General features: G+C 41.0%; 1 protein-coding gene across 3 annotated transcripts in view; it reads left to right on the forward strand.

The window, feature by feature from the left end:
* lsamp (limbic system associated membrane protein) overlaps positions 1 to 26,078 on the forward strand; it is a 488,114-nt gene that overhangs the window by 238,917 nt on the left and 223,119 nt on the right. For 2 of the 3 annotated variants that reach the window (XM_072392921.1, XM_072392919.1), the window contains exon 1: positions 12,371 to 12,788. In XM_072392921.1, coding sequence (XP_072249022.1) covers positions 12,634 to 12,788 — 155 coding nt within the window. In that variant the 5' untranslated portion in view covers positions 12,371 to 12,633. Of the gene's footprint in view, positions 1 to 12,370; positions 12,789 to 26,078 lie in introns of those variants that run through there. The other variant, XM_072392920.1, reaches the window with a different exon arrangement.

Below are 26,078 nucleotides of genomic sequence, written 5' to 3' on the forward strand. Positions count from 1 at the left end.
GTTTTTTTCTGGGCATAGATGTTATGAATGTTGCTTTGGATGGCACTTTAGTCATCATTCATCATCAAATAATTGTTAATAATTGTATAATAGTTGTATGTTAAGAAAATCTTGAAAATTGTGTGTGGAAACACGTTCTTTTAGCTCTTAACTATAAGCATTGGTGAGTGGGAGCAAAGTAGAAATAAGGTAATCAGCTTAATTCAGGGATTACAGCAAGGGTAAATAAGCAAAAGAACTTTGAAAATGACTGTGCAGGACAGGGTTTGAACTAGTGATCTCCTACTAGAGGGCTGGGGGTTTAACGTCACCACTGACCCCACCTTCATCTCGTATTTTTTTTTGTCAAACAGGCATGCAAATGTTCTTTAGTTAACAAATGTCTTTTTAGAAGAGTGTGCAGAAATTAGGACTGTCCACATAAATTAAAAGCAAAGGTGTGAAATTGCCTGAGAGTCATCTGGTATGTAGCAGTGCGTCCTCTCAAAGTCTTATTAGTCATCCATCACTTCTTGAAATGCATCCCATCATAATTCAGCTGATGCAGAGAGACAGCAACTCGTGTGAAGGGTGGTCATGTGATGGTTTGCATGAAATTACTCCTCCACAGACTCCACGGATTGCTTTGTGTTCCCGAGGACAGGCCCATTCGATCCATTAGTGTACCTTCTTGTGCTTCTGCAAGAAATTCATCTTGTTGCCTTGTAGGTTTTTACCTTGAACATTATATCTGCAGCTAAACCAATCCTCAGCAAGGTCCCTCAGTGCCTGAGCTCTCTGATATAACCGAATAGCAGGAGGAGGGATGACCCTAAGGGGCTAACTCAGAGAAATTCTTTTGCGAGAAAATTGAGGAGATGCTGTGTGGGGGGGGATCCGGGCAGTGGACAATCATCTCCAGTTGGGGAGATGGATAATGCAGTGGTGCTGAAAGTTGAGGTCAGACTCGAGCAATTTACAGATGCGTTGTGACTCTCACTATACGTGGCCTCACCAGCCACAGCATGCTCAAGCGTTAGCATCAGCAGGTGATGGACAGCAGGTGCTGATGTTCTTTTTTTGTCGTGGAGGGTAACATTAATATAGAAGTGAAAAAGTTCACAAGTATGTTCTCTTAGTGTTGATCACTAAAATCAAATAGTCTATACAAATACACAAATTATTAACATTACTATCATTATTATTGTTGTTATTACAATTTGCTGACCATTACATGTTATGTTGAAGTGTTGAATGAAATGAACCAGCTCAAAGCTTGGAACTGTTGCTCAGTGTGAATGAGCTGGAAATGGTACCAGTTCTCTGACGCATCATGCCGCATGTTATCGCTCAGTTTCATGGTCATGAATGAGAAGTTTTAACCTCTTCAGATCAAGGTTTGTGGGTTTTTTTGCTGTTAGCGAAGCAGCCTGGAATATTTGAAGCGTGGCTTGGGGATATAACTTTAGCTTTGGGCAAAGTGGCTTATTGACGGAAAGTTTGAGGCGAAGGGAAAAGGGGAAACCGGAGGCACATTTTTGTCAGCAGAAGTGGAAACGCCCAGACTGAAAAAGTCTTGATATGATTTCAGATGTTGAAACTTATAGATTTCAGGAACAAAGAAATTTCTATCTGGTATCTCGATGGTATCTGGTGCACAAAGCAATCAGCACCAGAACTGCTGCTTAATGTGCGCAAACACCTCAAGCCTCGCAGGACAGCTCAAACGCCACCATATTTATCCAAAAAGGAAACCAAACAGCCTCTGGAGGGTTTCTTCTTATGTGTTCGAGGCAATATCTGCAGTGTGTGAACGTTCCTAACTTGTATATCTTGCAACAAGTTATCATAATGCAGTGTGCATTGCCAGCAATTTTGTGCTTTTAGCAAAAAATATAAAAACTTGTCCTCTATTTTTTTTTCAGTATTATTTCCCACTATTTAACTTCGAGGTATTTATCCTCAGTGCGTCGCCTACAATGCTGGAAGCTTTGAGCCAAAATTTTGCCTAATTTCCTTTTTCTGCTGACAGAAAGAAAGAGGTATGGAAAGCAAGAGGCTTCGGGCCAAGGTGGGGTATGTGGCGTGAGACATTGATATGTGATACAATATACTGCTGAGTATGTTGCTGGGAATCATCTTTCCAGCCTATCATGCATTTGGCTGCCAAGACTCAGCTCTCGAGAGGAATGCCAAGGCATGTGTTTTTTTTTTGTTTTTCCTTTACAAAGAAAACTGGTTCTCTTTTTATCTCTTGCCTGAGTCGTTTTTGTTCAAGTACCTGTGTGTGTGTGGACATGTTTTACTAATGCAGCCTGCATTATAAAAAAAAAAGAAAAGAAAAGAAAAAAATTGGATTGGAGGGGAGTCTGTGGCTCATTGTGGCTCATTGATCTTCTATAGCTCACGACAGAGCTGACTGCCATTTGTTTCCATGCAGGGGTTAGCTGGTGCGCAGTGGAGGTGGAGGGAGAATAGGAATCCCATTATAGATCCTTCTCTTGTTGAATCTGTTCTGGTGTTTGTGTTTCATAAGCCCATATTGATTTCTGGACCCAAAAAAATGAGAAAACATCTTAGTACACAATTCACCAGTAAGGAGATTTTGAAATGACAGACAGCATTTAGAAACGATACACAACCCCACTGATTTCAACTGTCTCGGCACTGATTAAAACTCCTAAAAAGTCATTTCTGCATCTACGAGTTTAGCTAATTATTTTTTCATTAAAATAAATCATTCTCATGATCCTCAAAAATACCTTGGATCTTAAACCTTTGCGTCTTTTAGTATGCGAACTGGTTCCCATCTTAACTTCAGCTGCTTGCTTGTAAAACTGAATCCTGTGAAGATATTTGAGCGTCTTAGTCACGCACATTCTGAGGTGAAATCAACTCTGAAGATTAAGGAAAGAACTCAGTTGTACAAGATTGCTTTCGAGTCAGCGTGTCATAATGACACCTAATGGCTCCTGTAGAGGTAAAAATGTGGATCAGTGAATCTTTGCTGTCCACACGATTCAAAAAACACTCATCTGTTCACGATATAATGCATCTAAACACGCTCAAAATGTGTCATGTGTCCTCAAAACACGATATAAAAACACAAGCTCCTCTAACATTAACACATGCAGTCAGGCACATCAGTCTGAATTCCCTCTGTGTTTCGTGCTTTTAAAGAAACAACAGCTGTCTTTAAAACAGAGAGTCAAAATAAGAGATCCAACTTTTTCTGTACCAGTGTCTGACTGACCTACCTCAGCACCCTGTGCTGAGCCGTCCTCACACATGCTCTGGAGTCCTGAATTGTTCTGGAGACGATCCTGAGCAGTGGTGTGTGACAAAGATTTTCCATCCTGTGCAGGTGAGATGACATACAAATGTAGCAGGAAATATTCCATGAGCGAGTGAGTGTGCGTACTAGTAAGAGTTGCTCCTTTATTCTCCTTTCTACTGACTTCTCCTCCTTATTGCTATTATGTTCAGATACATGCAATATTGATATCGATATTATTATTAGTATATAGTATTATTAGTATATTGATACTGATACTTTATTAATTCACTGCTGCAAGGAAACCACCAGTTATGCCTACTATAATTTTGTGGAACCGAAAAACTCTTGATAATGTTGTTTCACTGCATGAACACCAAACACTGATGAACATTGTTCACATCGCCAGTGAGATGCCTTGATAATGGGATCAAATAGCTAATAAACCTTGTATCATAGCCAGCTCTTAACTTGATATGTCTTCTAGTGTTAATAAGAGTTTGTAGATGTTTGCCAGTGTTTTTTTTTTTTACAAAATCGTAACATCTTTGATAAATGCACTGCGTTTATCATTTAAACATTGCTTAACAACAACTATAACAACTAGTGTCGAAAAACCTTAGTGGTGGAAAAAGCAGAGGCACACTATATGAATCGATGGTCACGAGAGGGCAAAACGGAGCAGAGATGCAGTTGTCGCTGTGACAGGGCAGTGTCACTGCTGGCAGGAACAATAAAGACCAAGCTGCCGGAAGTGTGCACTCTACTTTCCCTCTGCTGCTGTGTGGCAATGTTGACATTTATACTGTCGCATTTTTTTTCTTTTATTGAATTCTGCACACTCCCTTTGGCAAATTGTTGGCTTTGCTATCAAAATGAATAGTTTTTACACAGATTTACCTGCTTCGTGACAGAGCTTTCTGAATACCCTTATTTTTCACTTCCCCAGATTTAACAGATGTCATTCGGTAACAGCTAGATTTTTTTGTGTGTGTGTGTTTACGCAAAACTTCTCCACCTCCACTTTACTAGGTCTCCTCCCTCTGTAACTTTGATTAGGTTATCACGCTGCCATTTACACACACGTGATGTCTGGCAACCATGTATCAATCTTTGTGAGATTCTAATGAAAACTCATTCAGGGAAAATAGCAATGTTACAATTCATGATTGAAGCTTGATGGAAAATAAGGCAGACAGGTGAAAAGATGAACGATAGATTTATTGAAACAACTGAGGGCACTGCATGGCAAGAATTGCAAACCATAGAAAGAAGTTACAATAAAAGCACTAAAGCAGTAACAACAGACTTACTGTCTGATAGACGGACAGAAAGATTGACAACAGGAAACTGGGATTCCAACAACCAGCAACAACGATTTGGCAAATGACTGAGGTGACGAGAGAGCTATAGATACTGGGAGGGTTGATGAGTGTAGTGACAACAGGTGAGTAATTACAGAGAGAAAGGTGTGAACTGAGACCGAGACAGCTGAGGACATCTAGGGGAAAAGACAAGAATAGAACAAGAAAAACCAAGGACTAAGGGTAAATTGAGAGACTAAAGACAGTTTTTTAGTGTGGCTTCTATCTAATAGAACATCTATGCTGAGATGTAATTTTTTGTTTGCTGCTAATTTGTAATTAATTTAGATATACAGCCTGTTTTTGTCAAACAATCTGTACTAAAAAACTACCATGACAACCCTGCTAAAACACTTTTGTCAGTTTCTGGCTGTATTTAGACACAAACATAACTTGGTAAGGGTTAGAATATTGTCAGTGTTGGGTCTACAATACATCATTTTTACAAAATGACTGTCACCATCATAGATGCTATTTTGCTGGTTGTCACACGTATTCACAGCATGTTATGACAAAAACTGTCGTTGTCTGGTTGAATTATAGGGTTGGGTTAGAAAACTGTCATAGTTCTAAAGAAACATTGTTTTTCCAACTGGATGATATGGTCATAGTAGCCATTTTTACCCTTCACATGCAGTTGCTCTCATTACCACTAGAGGCTTCCCATTCTTTGCAGTTAATCGTTGACTGTATCCACCTTCATGAACAAATATAACACTGCCTCTTTTGGGGAGGACAAAAGTCTTTTATGATTCATTTGCCATTGTAAACCCTTGAGCTGTGCATGCTGGTCCACAGATTTAGCCACGATGGATGAGTCATGGTACAGGTGATCTATACCATCCTGTTACAGGATCCAAGATTTCCCATGATGTAATTAGATTTTTCATATTAATCTTGTCACCATTGTAAACATCCATTACTTCAAAACTCCAGGTAATCAGTTTGTAACCTGTGCCGTACATGGTAAGATCATAATCTACAAGCCTAAGCTGAGAAAGCTGGGAGGACAACACAATGACACTATTGGAGTTCCTGTTGCAAGCCTTACAAAGTTTGTCCAGAACCACAGAGGGCTGGGGCCAGCATTGCTGAGCCACAATTTGGTGATAAGCAAAAATGGGAGTTAGTCGTGCTGCTTGCCATATTCTTCCACTGTGCCAATCCCAATCTGCCAAGACCAGAGATAATCAGTTTGGGGTCGTAACAAGCAAACCTGTTGATTATCAGGTGTTGGCAATTTACAGAGAACAAGTGTGCTGCTTGTTTTGGGCAAAAACAAACAGCAGCCATTTAAAAGCATGATTGTGACCCTGCCTTCCACTTGTTAAGTTGTTATAAATGTCTGACTTGGGTTGATTAACACTGATATAAAAAAGATGGTCTCAATATTTGTCCTGCTCAGTTTGCTAAACTCCCTCTCACAAAACTTCAGTCTTAGTTACATTTGATTTCAGCACCAGAGAGTGAGGTGCTTATTAAGTCATTGCAGCCTATTTTATTGTAATGACAATGATACTGAAAGGATTTTAAACCTACCTAATATCAACCTTTAACTGTAAAATATGTGCTATTCCAGAAAATGAAGGTGTGTGAATGTAATTCTTTCATGGCCTGTAGATAAAGAAACTGCTCCTCCTGCAAAACAACCAAAAAAGAAGGATTGATTAGATTTTGATGCCATGGACATTTTTTAACCCTTCTTACATATTGACTTACTGCTTATGTCCTTCCTCTCATTTTATCTGTCTTGTCTGGTTTCATTTCTTTTGACACTGAAAAAAATTAACACTGTAATCCTCAATATTGTAGCTTAGGGTCACAGGCTGTAGGTCGTGTCAGAGCATTTTAAATCGGCATGTATAATTGACTGTCAGCAGACTGGGTTCAGGATTATTCAGCTCTTGATATGAAATGAAATTTTAAGCAGTTGTTGTCACCTTGTATGGTTGTATTCATTATATGGTGCATGACTCCAGAGTTTGAAGCATAAAATGAGCCATACTGATATTACTTTTTTTCTTTTCCAAAAGAAAACAATGAACACAGAATATTTGCTATTTGCTGCCTGCAGTTTGATTCGATGGTTAGATATACAATAGAACCCTAATAGAGTGTCACGGTCTCTCAGTTTGGTTGTTTCTTTTCATTGCTAAGAGTGTTGGCTTTTGGACTAGGTTTTATTTTCATTCTTCTTTCATTCTACTTAATTGTACTTTCTGTCGTTGCTTCATACCAGAAGTACAGTCGAATAGTTATGCTATGAAGCTATTTTCCTGGAATTTGTTGGAAAGCACCTGCAGGTTAAGAAAGGATGGTCTGAGAAACGGCGTAAATAAAGACTCCAACCACGTCTATATTAAGCTGTGATGTTGGTCCGCTTAAACTTGGTGACATGAAGCTACGTATGTGTAATGGTGTTCACAGGGCCGTTTTGTACCTGCACAGAGGGAACTGTCCGTGGTGCTCTCCGCCTCTGCAAACTGATCTTTTGTTAGGTCCAGCATGTAAACTAATTCCCACCATTGAATTAGTTAAGTTCTGCAGCTAAAAAGCCTTAAAAAAGAAAGTGGTAAAACCAAAGTCGACCTAACTTTGGTTTTCATAAGCTGCAGAGACGTATGAGCTGCTCGAAGGGCATCAAGTTAGATTTGACTTTTGGTTTTAGTTTGAGATTCATCTGCTCTGTCCCAGCACCCAATGGTTTCATGGTGTTGTATATTTGGCTTAAAGTTCCCCAAGAAGTGAATCGTTGATACCAGTTATTATACTGTATTTTTACCTGGTAATTGCCTGAAAGAGCATGTGTTTAACTGGACTGTGTGGCTTGGTGATCATGAGTCATTCCTGTTAGCGATGAAGTAGACTTAAAGAGTGTTTTGTGTTTTTTCTTTTGGGAATTTTCTGCACGCTGTCAAATCATATCTTGATTGTAATGACAGCTGACTCATACATTCAAACTGTTGAATGTTTTGTTTTTGCTTTTGATTACAGGCGGTCTGGAATGAAACAAGGTCAAGGAGTCATTGAGTCCTTGAATTTCTGAGTAAACCGAGCAGGTCTTTTCGTTATTTAATTTTTGTGTCACAAACCCAAGTTGTCCTATGTCTTTATTTGGATATATGCAGATCTTGGATTTAAAAAAAAGACCATCATAGGAACAACTGAAGATTTTCTGTATTTATTTCAAACATCTACTTTCTTTTTTTCTGTTCTCGGTTCATCTGCTTTGATTTGCAAGAGCCTGCGGCTTTGCGGTGCTAGAGTCAATATACCTAATCAGACGGGGAGAAAGTCAGGGCACCTCATAATGTGAAGGAACTGAATCACTCCACAGTAGCTGCGCTTTGATGGAGACCTGGTGTCAGAAATAACAAAAGGCCCTCTTGTGTACTGTTAACCAATATCAAAGATATTTTTGTATTTGAATCCAGCTTTTGACCAATTAAGACCTGAAGCATCCTTTAAACGTGAGCACCAGCACAATCCTGTGTTGCATCAGGTGTTAATAGCTGAGGGAACACTAGCATGAGCTTAACTTACCATGTCAAGCCATGTGATCTGATCATTATTTCCTCTTATATTACATTCATCTTTGTATTCTAATGCAATTTCTCCTTGGGTGTTACTTACTCTCAATTTTTAAAGCTGAGAAACAGAGTTGAATAGCAGATTATGTCTCTCTTTTCCCTCAAATAATCAGATTTCCATTTTGGTGCAGTTGTTTCATCATTCATCTGTTGCAGGCAGATTCATGGAAAATGCCAATTATTTTGAATTTCTCCTCCAGCTGTATCATGCATTAGCACTGCCACAGTCCTGAACATTTCTCCCTGGTGTTTGGCACTGCAGCATTTGGAGCTAGGCGCAGAGGGAATAGAGCAGTGGTTTTCACCAATGAAACAAATTCCATAATAAAGGTGTTCTGGTTTTGATCTGATGGTGGCATCTATAAAGTATTTGGCTGTCAAATGCTGCAAATGAAGGACGGAAACATTTTTACTAGCTGCAGCTGGTCGTGGGCTCTAAAGCACAATACTCCTTTTGCTGTGTTAACTTTCATTATACTGTGTTATTAGCTATTTATGTGGTGTTCACTACAGCAGCATTTATATACTGTATAACCCACAATTCGAGACCTCGTGCTGTCCAGCCCTCTAATGCTCAGCAACCCCCCCTCTCCCCCATCTTTCTGCCATACAAGGAATATTTTCAGTTGAAACACAAACACATATCTCCTAGATCACTCGAAGACTACAGAGAATATCTAACTAAAAATATAGCTAAAAGGCATGTAGGAGTCAAAGCTGTATAAATCTGTATGCAAACGAGTGCCTCTTCTCTCCTCTGTATAACCCAGTTGTCTACATTTAAAGTGGTCTTCGTGCTCATGCCTTTGCATGTGATCTCCAAAGATAGCTTAAACCTGCAAAGCTTTGAGGAGTTGGTAAAAGGCACTGTCTACTGAGAGCCGAGCTCAGAGCAGCTTTGCGAGCGTCTATAGCTGGAAACATTCCAGGCTGAACATCAGCTCCTCCGCACCTCGACCACATCCACCTGCACCGCTTCAACCAGGCTGCTCGTGCTCAGAGCAATTAAAGTCCTGTTGTGTTTACACCAGAATGCTTTTTTTTTCAAAGCAATATTGTTGAAATCCTTATTCAAATTATGTGGCTTTTTTGCGTCAAGTCCTATCAAAATGACCAAATTGGTTATTAGTTGATTACTTAGATATGACCCAAAGAGGCATGTTCTGAAGTGTAGATGTCAAACCCAGGCCCCCGGGCCAAATTTGGTCCATAGTGGGTGTGTCTTTTATTCAACATTTGATTTCACGTGTGTTTATAGTATGAATTGTTCTAGATTCAATGTTGAAGCAAAACTTATGTTTGTTTCCATATGAAAAGGGTTCAACATGTTGTGCCTCCACTTTGTTCTGATGTGTATTTGAGTTTGGCACCCCTGCTTTAAAGTATCAACCTTACAGGGAGCAGTCGGGAAATGCAGTTAATATGAGCTTGTCTACATTGAGGCAGACATAATTTTAAAGTGTTTCCTTTTATAAGCCCTTCCTCTCAATTCCTTCTTTCCACATCTGTGTATTTGGTCTGTAATTCACGGACTTCCACTTGATTGTGTTCAAAACAAATTGATCCATTTTACTGTAAGGCTAGCAGCCCGTTAGCCATTTGCTATTTCAGTAATCAAACATCCTGGCGCACTTTAGGGTCTCTTTCCAAACTCCACGGCAAAAATAAAAATAATTCACTGTACTCGAAGCAAATTCAAGAGGGGGAAAACCAGATGGCAGAGTTTTGCACATCTATCAGAAATTATCAAGATCAGGACTGAGATGCATCCGTTCTAAACCAGCACTGTCGCATTAATGGAGCTCATTGTTACACTATGCATGACCACTAGGTCACTCAAACACATTTCTGTTTTTATTTCTCACATGAACAAAAATGACCAATCCATTGGGTCATTTTTCAGAAGAGGACAGTCTCTAGATTATGCCCTGTGTCTATATCTATATGCAGTCAAGTGGTCTAAATTAGACAAACAAAAATGGCAACTCCCCGTGTAACGAATAACAATGCTTCATATTAGTATTAATGTGTGGTCTGAATCACATAAAATGCTTAATACGCTGCCTAAACTGTTACTCTGCAGTTCATTAAGCACATCTTCAAATGAGCATTAGATTATGGTCAATTAAACTGGAGCATGATGGGCAAGCAGTGAAATTAGAGGCTCCTTCTGCATTTGCAGTTCATGATAAAATAGGAGACACAAATCTTTGAAACTTGTGTCCTTGCTTAAGGAGAAAGTGGATGAAATGAAATGCCAAGCTAAAGCCTCATGGCAGCCACAGTCGTGTGGACAAGAACTGGTTATGTGTGGTAAAGCCATCCACATCTCAGCTTTGTCCTGTTATGGTCAGCAGGGCTTATGCTCTTTGTTCTTATTTTTTTCTTTTCCTTCTCCTTTCCACTTGATTTGCTCTGGTCTAGAAAAAGGAGCAATGCGACATTGTCAGGGCTAACAGCACAGATTTGAATATCATAATGTTTGTGGACAAGTTTGTAACTATGACAGTATTAAGGGATGGCATAACAATGTATCCCACAGGCTGTTTTGAACAACGGTTTCTGATAATTTGGCTGGTATATTATTTTTTTAATGGGCTGCAGATGCCAGCCCCACTCAGCAGGGCTTAGAGTGGTCTGCAGACTTTCTTACGCATGGTAAAATTGATCAATCTTGTTTCTTTATGTCTATGATTTGTTGCTGTTCGTCTCTGAACCTTTGTTTTAGATGCTGTCATCTAAGACAAAAATAAGCTGTGGGCACTCTTTCAGCTCCAGCTGCAGCACCCTCTGTGAAAATGAATGTGTGGAGGTATTGAAGGGTTTTAATCAGTTTATGAGGGCTATGCAACATTTGATATCCAGCCCAGCCTCTCGGATAGTTGTGAAATTTAAAAATGCAACAGAGAACTTTATGGTCATGCTGATGAACACAAATACTGCATTTCCATAATCTCACTCAGCACAACTTCAATAGGAGTTCTGATTCGTGTGTTCAACACAACCTTTGTGCTGAGCCAAGGGGATGGGGCTTGGCAGCCAATACTTTCGAAAAAGATTATTTGGATGTGATACACTATTGAAGAGTCCGTTTTCACACAAGCTATGATGTTTTTGCTGATCTTAACTATGTTGTTGTCCATGCCTGTCCTCAATCGAGTCGTCAGATCTGTGACAAAACAGCCCGTGAAAGTGCAAAGAGACTGAATCCTGCAATGGCATTTCATAGTAACCTTGGGAAAAAAAATTGATTGGAATACTCTTTTTTTGCATTGACTGGAATGCCTCAAGATCTCTGACTTCCAAATTACTTAAAAGTTATGCAGCAACCTTTTCTCATCACTTTTTCATTAAATGCAGCGATGCTGTGCTCCCCCATGCAGTTATGGATCATGTGCCCAATAATCGGTGGATTAACTTTTTGCAAAGTTTATGTTTTATTGTGGGACCACTGAGTTCTTATATCAGTGGTTCTCAAAGCTATCCACTTTGAATTTCATATTTGTCATGAGCAAATAATAGAACAAGATCCAAGTGGGCATCTGTTCAGAGCCGTGCAATGTCACTTCAATCTTACCTACCATCACACTGAAGTTAATCTGCACAAAACAACGATTAACTCCAGAGTATCCACCAGACAGTTTGTGGACAAATGCGTATCTGCCGGGCAAGAAAACGCCTCGAGAGCCTGTGTTCTAGATAAATAGATGCCTCGATCACACTGTTTGTTTGAAGACTAATGATACACTCTGGTGATCCCCACTGGGAGAGTCTCTTTATTCGTGGTCTATTCTCAGGCGAGATATCAGCTCGTAGTTAAATGTATGTAGACGGCATGTGGTCAGGGAGAGAGGTTTTCGCCCCAACCCCTCTTAGATGCTTGTATTCAAATATTAAAGATAAATAAACTTTCGCTCTTTATTACTTCTCTATTTTCCCGGTTACAAACTTGCTTCTCAGTCCTCACTCAGCTGTGTCTCACTGAAAGGAACCTCAGGTGGTGCTGTTGTCCTGACAACCAATGAGAGGAGCTTCATAGTCATACGGCCGGATAATCTGAGAGAGAGGGAGAGAGAGAGGGAGAGGGAGGGAGAGGGAGAGAGAGAGAGCGAGCGCGTGCGAGAAACAGGGAGGATGAGGAGGTGGAGGTGGGGACTGACTTTCCCAGACTCCGAACAGAAGCACGCCTCTCTCTGTCGCCGCTGCTGGCTGTGCCGTTCCTGTACACTGACAGTATTACGCATCTCTGGACTATAGCGCCCGTACTTTTTCGTTCCAAAACTATTTTACGCACCCATTCATTCCGGGCTGCTTTGGAACATTTTTACCACCAGAAGTCTGGACTACTCCGTTCTCCCCCTCCTTTCCCCCCACATCACTATTGGATCTATCGCTCCCGAAACGCGCGCTTCTGTGCTCTAAAAAAATGCAAGTCGGACGCAAATCGTGTTGGAGGCAACTGCAGGCTTCTTTTTTCAGACTGCTGTGTCTTATTCCCACAGGATTCCCCGTCCGGAGTGTGGATATGCAGCGGGCCACCGACAACATCACCATCCGCCAGGGTGACACAGCCATCATAAGGTAGGACTCACCTTCCAACTTTGCTCCCCGTTTCCCTCAGCAGCAGCAGCATCCTCCTCGGGTAGTTGAGAAAGATAATTCTGTGATATTCTGTGTCGATTACGACTGCGTTATACTTTTATTCCCCCCACAAGATCAGGCTTCGTGGGAATGGGAAAATAAACGGATTTGAGTTGATCTGCTTCGAACTTTTATCTCAGCAGGCAGTCATCGCAAAAATCTCGATCCCCACCATGTATCAGCAAAGTCCCTGCTGGGATTTGCAGTGAGTTCCTTTATTGTCTCGCCTCTAATCTGCTATTCTAACATAATAAAGCTTGGTTTTTGAAGGGATGATGATGTTTGGAGGGATTTCATGTAAGCGCAAACGCCTCTCCTCCGGTGACGCACAGAGAGCCGCAGCAGCATTTTACAGACGCCGTTTTCTGCCTTAATAACTTGATTCAGGAACCCCTTCATGAGGTGAACAAAGTGCGTCACGGTGTCAAGAGATGCTTTTTACTTACGCGGTTTGCTGACAAAAGACGGTGGATTTATACACTTCTAAGAGGATGATGAATGGCAGATCTGCGCTGAGAACTTTGCAATTGTTTGTATCCTCTGAGGACATTTGGCATTCGGAATAAATGAACTGCAGTCTGTGTGTGTGTGTGGAGAGATTCTCTTTTTGCTGACACTTTAATTTGAAACTCAAGCCGGCAAAATCATGTTTGGTCTTTAGTCAGTTTTTGTATCCAAATAGCCTCACAGTCTACTTAATTACTTCTTGTCAGACAATATAATCTATCAACTTTGTCATAGCCCAATGTGATGCTGCTGGGCAGATGTCACCCACTACATGATCTCAGCCATGTGTTTGTGACAGGCTAAAAAAACGGGGGGGGGGGGTTTCCTTTAATGTAAACAAAGCGCTTTGTCCCCCCCAGTCTCCCACCACAGCACATCCTCTAAAACGGAGTGCACTGTAATGTGGGCAAATCCACTGATATAATGGGCTGCACACAGAACAGTCAGCCGCATTGATTTTCCCTACTCTGTTCATTTTCAGGCGGTATTTACAGTGCATCTCCCCAGTCTGGCCTAATGAGTGCGAGAATGTGAAATGCAATTATGGGATAGACCTTTAGCACAGCCTGTCAAAATGCTTGCAGACACACACACACACACAGAAAGAAAGAAACAAGACACAATTTAGGAAAGTTTTTCTTACACATATCCACATCTTGCATACAGAGAACCCTCACACACACACACACACACACACACACACACACACACACAAAGAAGCAGAAATGAATCAGTTTAATGGATTCCTTCTTGCAAGCAGGTGTCATCGATCCAAGTGTCTGTTGATTAAATTAGTTGATTGACTCAGTTACTGTTTGGGTCACAGCTATTTATTTCACCTTCCAAATCCACTTGACTGTGTCTTCACTATATTTTAACTATGTGGTCCCCCAGTGAGTCTGTTCTCCCCAAAAGGTGGTGACCGTACAGTCAGCCAGAGTCGAATTTGATTCCCGCATCCAAGAAAACACCCAGATCAAAAGCCCACCTCTTCACCCTCTTAAACAGTTTTGACTAATTGTTTGTGGTAATCACATAGCCAGTGTCATAATTAATTCAATGTTTGCGTTGATTCTCGTCGGGATTGATGAGCGGCCTTTATTTATCTCCAGTCAGGCAGCGATAAACTGCAACTCAGCCCCCCGTGGCTCTGTTGGAAAACACAACCATTTCTCACACCCAGTTTCCACCTGACAAATTAGATACAGAGGGAGCGAGAGGAAGAAAAATAAACCCACGAGTGTTAAAACGTAAAAAGTTTGAGTGGTGGTGGGAGGCCGTCTGCTGGTAATTTGTCAAACAACATGCTGCAACTGATTCTGTAAGCTGTTTTTTCTTTGTGATGGGGTGGGACTTTGGTGGCCGGCAGGCGTAACAAGGCTCGGTGGAGCCTAGGGCTGCAGTCTTAACACTCGAGGCACAAGAGGAGAGACGGAGTATGAAATCAGTATGTGGCCAAACAACCGCTGTGACAGAACCCTCGCTCCTACAATGAGAAAGAAAATGTATTTTTACCAGGGGCCAGGAACTGTGTCATGCTGAATGAATAAGGAAAGCAAAGCCTCTTCATGCTTGAAACTTCCAGATTTGCTGCTCTGTTGTGACTCAGTGAAACGTTGTGTCAGAACTATCTACTCAAGCTTAATGACTGCAGATAAGTCTATGTCAAGAAAATATCCAGTGCATTGTTTTCAAAAATTGTGTTGTTGTTTTTTCCCTCTTTCCTTCTTCACTGATTTAAGGAAAAACAAACGTTACCCCAGAATTATATTTGGCTGAAGAGCTTATAGAACATCTGAATTTTGAGATTGATGCAAATATCTTCCAGTTCCTTTTATATAGAGGAAAGGAACAAACGGAGTCACAAACAAGTCACAAATGGAGCTTGTACAATTCTAACAAGCTTGTAAGTAATTTAGGTTTGACCAACTTCATCCTTCAACACACCCTGAACCATCTTAGACAAGCTTTCTTGTAATTTCTTTAAGCAGTCTTCAGGAATAGTTCTCCAGGCTTCTTGAAGGACATCCCAAAGCTCATCTTTGGATATTGGCTGCCTTTTGTGCCGTTCTCCCTCAAGATGGTCCCATACTGCTTCAATAATGTTGAGGTCTGGGCTCTGGGGAGGATTCATCCCTCCATAAGACCCGTTGCCACTGACTTTCAGTCCAGTTCTTATGCCATTCTGCATATCTCAGCCTTTTTATCCATGTCTCTCTTCACTAAGAATGGCTTCTTGACAGCCACTATTCAGCGGAGACCATTTCTGATGAAGCCTTGTTGAACAATGGCTGCATCAACTGAAGGGACTTGCATCTATTTAGACCTGTGTCTGCTTTTTGCTGAATTTTAAGGACTTTCAGATCCGCTGTGGCTACTATAGGTCATCACCTTCTTTGAGAATCACCTTGTTGGTGACAAACTACTGTTTCTATGTCTGTGAAACTGTGTTATCTTTGGGGCTTTTTTTGTAGACATAACTAAATAAATAGGAACAAATAATGTGTCCTTGAGATAGTGCCTAAAGATCCTTTTTGTATTTGATCGTCTGTGATGTGTAGACACACGTGCCTTTTTGTACTTTAGTGATCCAGAGGTCAGCGTTAAGTTGCTTATCAAACAAGAAAACCAAGAATCGAGGTGAAAATGAGTGAAAAACCAGCAGATATCCAAAGACAAACTTTAAAAACCTTCAGAAAACCCCAGAGAACTGTTTTATTGCTTACTTTGAAGCTTTTTTCCAGAAAGCTTGACTCCTTAGAGGCAAGATATGAAGAAGTGAAGGGTGACTCAAGACTTTAGGAAAGTGTGCTTCCTCAGACCCCGTAACAAGACAACAAATAGATATTTCTCCTGACTTTTGGTGCCCATTGGGAACGGCATTAATTCTATATCTATCACTCGCCTGTCCTCTGTCTAAGAGTAAAATTCAAAAGACCCATTCTCCTTTAAGTCTGCATCACATGTATAGATTAAGACACTCTTAACCTTTGAGCTCTTGACTGAGCAGGTGACCCAGAGGTTAATCTGTGTGAGATTATTCTTTTAAAGACAGTCGCTGCGTTGGTGTGGTGTCACCCTCGGGAACATTTTCACACCACCGATGTAAAGTAAATTATAGGCAATCTGATGTACAGTTTCCTGAGGGATTAAACCGTTTTAATTAAAAGGTTTCTGTTGGTCTTGTGCAACATGCTTTCCTAAGGAGTAATTAAGTAAGCACACAGCATCGCTAGTTTCCCATGATGTTAATGACCAAGTGGCTCTGCATTGAGTTCAAAGATTACCAACTATCTGGGTCTTACAAGATGTCTTGTCCCCAAGCTGTCTTGTTGCCCTCGGGGGTGGGGGTAGGTCTTCTTTTTTTTTTCTAATTTGTATCTGCTTGATGTGACATTTGCCCCTGGAAAGCATGAACAGAAGTCCCAGCATATTAAATCTAGGCCTGTCTCCCAGCACTCATGTTCAGACCCATAAGATTTAGGTCACTGAAAACAACCCTTCAGAACGAGCATCCATGGCTGCATAGCCTGATTTTCTTTTTTCCCCCTCTTTTTACAAGGATGATGCCGACAAGTGAAATCAGTTTGTTCTCAGTCTCAGCGAGACACGCTGAGAATCCTTATTGATGGAAAAATAAAAATGTCTCCACACTTCTTTAAGTCCTTTCTGCTCCACAATAGTCTGCCATTTAATTGCCCCCCCCCAACTTGTCTCTATGTAAAGGCCTTAAGGAGGAGGTAGTGTCAGGAGAAGCCTTGATAATTGACAATTGCTTATTAAGACATAGATGACACAGTCCCAGTGATTGCTCTCTTCTGGATCAATTATTTGCACTTTGACAATACTTCCTGCCTGCCTCGTTACTTTCAGTGAGAATGATTCTACACTTGTGCTATGCCCCAAAGGATCTTTGTCATAATTTACCCTAGAGCTCTGACTTTAATTTAAATCAGAGTCTGTCGAATATCGTGTGTGTGAAATCTGCTAGAGGCTCTGACACTACATAAGACACAGCGTTAGCCTAATTCAAGTCCTATTACAGTTTGCAATGCCTGAGAAGTTATTTTCATTTGCATTATTAAAGCCTCAACTATTGAACTCTGGTGGTTGTATCTTTGGGTGCTGATGTGTGCGTTAGCTCACTCCGAAGAGGGGCATTTTCCCAACATGGACACAAAGACTTTTCCGATGCAGCAAATCAGCTGCAGATCCCAGCATATTCCACTGTGAGGAAGGCTGATCGTACACTATGTCCCTTCAGCGTGCCAGGTGGCTCCATTTTCTTATGAAAAGCAAGCGGTCGATCTTCGTCCTGTCTTTAGAAGAATCAGCTGTTACGCAGACTCTAAAAGCAGAATTTCAGTCTTAGTCACAGGAAGTAAATGAGACGAATACAGACCATGTGGAACAGTATGTGGATGGATAAATGCAATGGTTACTGATCATTTACAGAGTCTTTTGAAGAAAATATCACTACAGGAGCTCTGAACTGACCAGAAGAACACTCAAAGACATGTAAAATGTGACCTTCACCACACACATTGCTTTTTGTCAGAATACATACAATGTGCTGTATCTTAAAAGCTTGTTACATTATTCATTGTTCGCCCATCCAGTTTCTACTGCAAATTCCGGATCGGTTTGCATGGGCTGCAATCCCCCTTCAACTCTTCCAGGGCAATACAAAGACAATTCTAACGGAACCAACCAAGTGTTATAATCTCTCCAGCAAGTCCTGGGTCTGTCCTGAGGTCTCCTGCAGTTCCTCCGGGAGTTGTGCAGAAGTCATCTTGATTAAATGCCTGAACCTCAGCTGTCTCGTTTCCATTTGGAGGAGCTGTGACTGTGTTCTGGGATCATCCTGGATGACCGAGCCTCTAACTTGTAGTCGTCCTCAGCCTTCTGCAGAGCTTAAAGACCTGACCCATTCATTTGAATCATGGGTGCTGGAGTAGGGAAACATGGAAAACATGCAGGGCGGGGTGCCTTGAGGACCAGGATTGGGAAACACTGGGTTAAACACTTTAAAGGAACCACATTTCGGCGGCTTGTCTTTGCTATCGCATTCTCTCTGTCAATAACCCCAGCTCATGATCATAGGCGAGTGTTGGAACATAGATTGACAAATTGACTGATAGTTTTGCCTTTGAGCTCAGTTAATTCTTAATCACAACAGACTGGTGCAGCATCATCATCCATTCCACACTGACTCCTGAACAAGACTCCGAGATGCATAAACTCCCCCACTTTATTCATTGTATATATTCTTAGATACAATTCGTCACTAAATCAGTAAAAGAATAGCAGTAGAGGAGATAGTGCAGTGTGTTTGTGGAAAATGTACTGGGATGGAAGTGTAAAATAGCCTCAAGTAACAATAGTTTAATAAAAGAACTTGCCCTATCGAGTCTGTTTGAACACAAAGCGCAGTGTATATGATGATAATAAAGGTTGCTGACAATCCACAAGTATCCAAAACCAAGAAGTTTTATCACTCAACCAGATGTCACATTTCAAACATAAAGACAGTTGATCTGTGCAGGAAGAGTCAGAAATGTGCGTATCTCTGTGTGTGAGTGAGTGCACAAGACACATGAGGTTTGAAACCAGGTAGGAGGGTTGTCTTTGTGTCTTTGACAAAAGCAGCAGCGGCAACATGAAGCAGTGCTCCGCTGTGCAAACTATTTGATCTTGTGCCCCCCCCCCCCTTTTTTTATTTTTATTTTCTGTGTGCACAGAGGATGATGACAGAATTGTACAGAATAGTTGGTGGAGGTGGGTGCAGTCACATTTAGGATTGTAGTGTTGAATTGATTGTACCTCGGCTTGAAGTGCCCTGAGTCAAATCAACTAAATATCTTTAAATGATGTTACATTTTACCGAAAAAAGAAGAGAAAATAATAATCATCAAAAACACATTTCACATGATTGTGGAACATTCTTTAGGTCAAAAAAGAGGCTCAAATACAGACTGTCCAAATGATCAATAATGAGTTAAAGGCAGTTTTACAGTTGGTGCAGTTTTACAGTGAAAGGAGCTGAGTTTTTTAGATAGAAATATTTTCATCAGCCTGCTTTTTTACATTAAAAACAACTTTCATTTGACACAATACATACCTACAACCATGCATTTAATAATGTCAAACCCTAACCATGTATATTTTTTTATCATTAACCCGAACCAACATCCGACTGACAAAAAGATTTTGAACCATTAAAAGTCCTTTGATGAAATTGGTTCAGATGGGGTTCAAACTAGTTTCCTCATGTGACAGTCCACAGTGTAACATCCTCTCTTACTTCCTTATAAATGTGTTTGAACATTTTATAGTTAACATCCCCCTTTTTGTGACAGTTTAAGGTAATGCAGAACGTAAGCACGGTCCAATTGGCAATGGAATAAGCAGGCATGTAACATGCAGCATGCACAGGTTTTGACTGTGCGTGACTGTTTCACATAATTCAAAATGCGTGCCGTGATTTTAGAAGGCAGACGTGGGCATGCAGTGATTTTGGAGCCCAGAAAGTGGAGGGATCATACAATTCTTGAGCATCCGATGTGAAATTGCTCCTTTCTGTGCTGTGGATCAATGTAGTTATTAGGCTTAATGTTACACATAAGAGACTGGTGTTTGTCAAACTCTTAGGGAACCAACCTGAACTTACCACCGATTCATTCTAACGTAGGTCACTGCCATGAAAAGTTAAAGTAATACCATTGAAATCCACCACAGTTACATAGAAATAACCTGTAATCCAAATTACTGTCACGTTAAACCGTGATGAAAACGCAATGCCGATATGAATTTTCACAGACAGGACAAAGCTTTAGAAAGGCTGAAACTTAAGCTGTCCAGCAAAGGCAAATGGAAGAAAAACAGATTAAATTTGTGGTTTCCAGGCAAGGGGCAACAGTGCAACACGATGTGGGATGTGCAGCCCCCAGGGTGCCCTGCGCTCAATAATTTCTCTGTATCAATCAACAGTTCAGAGTTCGACCTATTTTTCATTTTTAGAGTTTAAGGAAGATAAAGAAAAAAGGTTAAGAGAGGTTCGGACTGAGGGTCAAGGACCTCTATCAAGAAAGATAGCCACAAACAGGGCGAGGAGAGAGGAATTGTTGGGTAGAATTAGTGTGGGGGATGGCCACAGCATTAGGACAATCAGCACAATAATCCCCTCTCTTCCAGTCCGGGCCGGCGCAGGATTTTCAAATCAATTTCATTTTCGCTCATGATGCTGAGCTGAGCGGCTGCCAGTTGGGTCATTACGGTGTTGTCCTTGTTTTGGTTTGGGACAGAACGAAGGTGGGGAGGAGGGAGCTTTGAGGAGACTTGGATTTTGGCTGATGCCTCGTGGCGTCTGCTTAGTTTTCTGAAGTCTGTTGGAAAGCATCTGAGTCATCCAGAGGCTTTCATGTTGGTCAGTAGGATCTGAAAAATGGTCTGTAGAAACAGTATGGAGCACTTTCACGTGGAGTTCTGACACTCTCCTCTGAAGCTCGCGGTCCAGCACAGTTCAGCACGACTGGGCGTATTTCAGAGACTCCCAGCCAGTTATGCTTTGAGAATGTAGTTTGATGTTTGCTGCTTCATCCTCAGAAAACACAGCAGGACACTCTGAGCTCTTTATTATGTGCTCGCAATATGTTTTTGTGAATAACTCAACAGGGGTTTCAGCGCTGAACTTTTTTTTTTCTTTTGATACAACTGAATATTAAAGCAGGACATCTGCCTAAAAGCAATCGCACTCCATTTCCCTCTTTACCTTTGCTTTTATTGGGAAAACAAGACTTTGTCTGAGTGCATATTTAAACCACTCAGACATTTCCCACTGCCTAGGGCTACATACAGTTGATGACAGTTAAAGTGGACTGGAAGAATGTTCTTACTGCTCAGAAAGCTACACTGGATTCAGGATTAAAAAGATGGAGCAGACTCACAGGTTGTGTTTCAGGTAATTATTATCCATGTACTGCGCTGTGTGATAGATAACAGGAAGTTGAGGTTTTATTTTCCACTTTACTGGATGATTATACACCGATCAGCCACACTGACAGGTAAAGTGAGTAACACTACTTATTATGTTACAATGCAATGTTCGACCAGGAAAACCCACGTCAAACAGCTCTTCCCCAACAGCAGTGGACCCCGCAAAGAGCTGCTTAAAAAGGGCTCAAGGGACATGACAGTCTGAGGTGTTCGTGCATCCTTCGAACTCCATAGACACCAGTCTGATGGATCTGATAGGATCTGTGTGAGATAACCTGCAAAGACCCCAACCCATAACCCAAAGGGCCCAAAGCATCTATTGCTAACATTCTGGCACCAGACGCTCCAGGAGACCCTCTGATGTTCTGAGGTGGTGTATATGTAGACCAATCAGAGGGCACAGTATTCATACTTGCTTTTGTATTTTTGAGGCAAATAAAGTATTTGTATTTGTATAAAACTGAAGGTAGGTTTGATTGTTTTACTGCAATTCAAATTTAGCATCTTGGGTGATGTTTAGTGAAATTCTGGCATAAATGAGCTGTGTTCTGGCAGGCATGTGTTCAACTGTATCTGCTGGATTAAAAACTTCAGATTCTTGTCACTCTGCTGCCAGAAGTGATCCCCCACTGTGATTGCAACAGCCTGCGCTCCTTACAGTGATCAGAAGTTTTTAATCCCAGATACTGCTTAGCCCGCGCCTGCCTTCATCCGTGGTTTGTTTACAACTGCGACAGAGGATTTCATCCACCCATATACTGACATTTCCACCCAGTGCAGGGTGATAAATGTGATAAAAGTGTTCTTCCATAAACAGTTACAGTAAATTTGAACCCTGAAATGTAATAGTGGTTCCTGTTTTCATATAACCAGTGAAAACGTCTTTAATCAGGATCGAGACGGGATTTTTTACTGGATTTACTAAGAGTTTTTTTTCTTGCAAGAACAGACCATCACAAAATGAGCCACTGAAACGCATTTTTAAAATCAGAATAGCTGCACTTTCATCTTTAAGAAGTTAAGCATCAATAATTGTGTGCCGTCATGACTGATTACACAAACAAATGCAGAGCTGCCTGGAAATGTCCCTCGCTACTACAACCAGCCAGTTTGCTGTAGTTTAACCACTGTCTTAAATAAAGCTTAAAAGAAAACAGCTGGGCTTTGGATTGAAATTTCAATATTTTCACCCTCTGAAATAGGACAAATGATCGAGCCGCATCTCAGTTCAACTGTTGAAACAGGTTAAATGCATTAAAATTTTTCCATCAGTCAGGGTGAATTCAAATTAAAGCTGAAACATGTGGCTCTGAGCTGTGATGACTAAGTGTCCCTGCAGCTGTAAATCCACACGGCTTTAAAGCAGATTAGAGGTCTGCAGTAAGTATAGTCCTGGATGAGCACACGCATTGTCTACCCCCTCATTTCTTACAAAATCAGCACAAAAAAAAATCTGCTTACTGACCTAATGATACCCGCTGAACTTGCAGATGGCTTGCATTTCATCAGCCAAGTATAATGTTTACTGAAATTACGGGTTTATATGTGATACACCATGTGAGAGAGGGTTTTCATGATTGTCAGCCCAGTTGCTCTGCTTTGCTAATAATGTGATTAAATGAACAGTGAGACAGAACATAAAGAACTCTGTGCAGGCTGCGTGATCAGAGTATTCTAAATTCTCTTTGTTAAATGTGAGCATGTTTCTGTCTAACTGCAGTGTTCCTGGTGTAGGGCAGTACATTTCAAGTGAAAACACTATTCAGAAACAGAGCAATTATTTCAGTTTTCATGGCACTCTGCAAACAGATCTAAGCATTACTGTAACCTCGCGACGGTCATTACTACAGGCTGCCGTTTAATACAAAATGGCTCCATATCAAGACAACGGGTGCAAAAATGATTTGATCTTTTATAGTTTAATGACTTTTGGAAAGTCAAAAATCCTTGCCCATCCTTCGCTCTTTAGTTTGCTGGAGCGGTGAGTGCGGTGATAACTAATGATGAGATTTGATATTAATTGAGGCAAAAAAGACCAAAGAAGGAAGTGAGAAATAGACGCTTTAAGTTGAAAACCGAGGGACCATGTGGCTGTGCGTAAGGGACAAGTTGTCAGTGCGTAATGTTTTTTTGTCAGATGAAGGATTCAGATTTGCTCATCAAAAACGTGCACTTGGTGTGAAAGGACTCAGACACAATTGAAGAGGCACTGGTGTCAGAGACTCTGCTGATTTCACTAAGAAAAAAAAGAAAACTCTTGTATTCACAGGATTCACAGGTGCGCTGTTCAGGCGCAAGCAGCCTCACTTCTCATCCGCTTTGAAGGTGACGTCTTGCATTGCTGAATTGAATTCTGGATCTGTTGTCTCATATTGATGGAGCAGCTGGTGCTTGAAAGTGCACAATAGTTCAACATTTTCAAGCTGCAGGTGCCAACCAAATCAGATCACCTGGCTGATGTTTATGATCTTTTGTCTTATTGTGCTACAATTGTCAAGATAGATCTCACTGTGTCACAAAGCAAGTTCTCTGACTCTTGGTTTGATGTTTTTTAGACACTGACATTGAAGCCCAAGGAAGCTTTAGCACTATCTGCTCTCGGTTACTTTTTTAACCACTATTCGTTAATGGGAGCGTTGTTCTGTGTCATTCATACAGCCGTCATGATGAATACTGTATTTGCAGGTGATATGTCCTTATGAAAGTGTGTGAAAAGGGGAAAAGTGGAGGGACCCTTGGGTAACATTCCAGGCTAATGGGACAACCGACGAGGAGGAACATTCTGTTTAACAAGTGTGATCTAACGCACTTTAAAGCAGCGTCTCTGAAGCAAATTCACCTTTCTGAGCACAGAACACATGCCCACTATCCTAATGTCCCTCTGAGCTGAGCCTGTGCCCAGAATATTTAGTGATCATGGTTTCCCCAGGTACCATGACTCTTGAAATAGAGATTAAGGCCTTTCTTCACTTCAGTGGCTGATGTTAACAGGCCCGTATTAGAAGCAGGGCAATCTTATCGTTTTTAGTATGACTTGTCTTACATTGCTACCGTGATCTACTTTAATGCATCACAAAGCAATCTGGAGTCCTTTTTGAAATGGCAAATTTCATCTATGTCCAAAGTTTTTTTTTATTGTGATTTAGGTCAAAGCTCAGTGCTGCAACAGTCCAGTTTTCCCTTCTATGTGTGCCTCGGGTAATTGTCCCGGCTCAAGACCCAAAACGTTGGCCTCAAAGACAACAGTACAGTGCTCGTTTTTCTCTGTGACTATGGTGGTATTATCCATATGCATGCATCTTCATCCACTTTAAAAAGAAGATAGATTCGGCGTATCATGCTGCCTTACGCTTCATTACAAATGCAGGCTCACGCACTCACCATTGAACTTTGTATAACTCTTCGGGATGGCCTTCTATGAACCTGGGGAGAAAAATGCAAATGTTGCTGTTTCTTTTTGTCTCTGGTAAATGTCCTACTTACATTTCAAGCCCTCTGCTGTATCACACTGGCCAGAATGATGGCAGGTCTACAATAAACCTCTTTTAAATATTCTCAGGGTGCACCCAGAGGAGGGTAAAACTGCTCCTTATGAACAAAAAGAGCTTCAACATGTCATCAGCTGACAGACTCTCCCCTCTTTACATATTTATAAAGGTGTTATTTATCTGAGCGGACTGTGCTGGCTGAACAAAGGAATTAAAAAGTTGGTAATAGCAGGTAAAATGCAGGTAATAGCATTTCTCATGTTACAAACAGCGAGGCCCTCTTTATGCAGTGGAACCATTATGAATTATTTAATCCTGGTCATACAAACACTGAAAAAGTAAGCTGAGTGTATTAATTATGTGGCTGTTAGTCAGTGTGTCTGTGGTGCATTTAGTCTTTGCATCTGTCATTTGACTGTGAGAAAGACTTTTGTGCGTGCTGCTCCTGTATTTCTGAAGATGTTCTTAATTATCTGCTCACAGCTCGTGGCTGCCAGCTCTTTTAACCGCACGTGTACTTTTATACGTCAGCGACACACGCGACATTTACGGTGGATTTCTTTCGGAGGAATGCAGTGAACGGTCTTTATGGAAACATGGTTTGGCTTTCATTATCCTCCTCAGTTTTGCTTTCCATTTCAAATGAAAACAACATGAAAGGCCACAGAGGCAAAGGTGAGGGACATTAATTAGTTTTTCACTCGAGCATTTAGCATTTGCGCAAAAAATCTAAGCGCTTTCTTTAGCAAGAAGGAAGACAAGGCCAAGAACCCAGCATTGCTTGTATTGTTTATGATTAATTATTCAAATTTACTTCAGCTTAGTCCTTCATCCGGTGGAACAACATTGTTTTCAATTACCTGTGTTTCTTTGCTTTGTTCAATTAGCTCCAGTCAAATCAAGTTCCCAAGTGAGCCGCTGAAATATTGATTCTGTTAGCTTCCAGTTCATAAACCTGCCACAACTTTTTTTTTTTTTCCAAGAGTTACCATTTTCCCTTAACAAATCCTTCTTGTCAGCTGAAACCTGTGGGCATGTAAAGAGCTCTGTCTGAGTCAGGAGTACATTGGAGGCTTGATTAATTCATTATTACCTTGTGTTCAGCACTTAAACTACATTAGTTAAAGCACTGCAGTGTACTCGGTTCTAAAAGGCTGTTTACATATGAAAGCTGCCTCACTCATTTTGAAAAAAAGACCTCCACATCAGTTAAAGAAGGGGCATGCACATAATGCCTTAT

Source organism: Leuresthes tenuis, unplaced genomic scaffold (assembly GCF_036924035.1).
Source record: "Leuresthes tenuis unplaced genomic scaffold, fLeuTen1.0.hap1 SCAF_9, whole genome shotgun sequence".
Classification (NCBI taxonomy): Eukaryota; Metazoa; Chordata; class Actinopteri; order Atheriniformes; family Atherinopsidae; genus Leuresthes; species Leuresthes tenuis.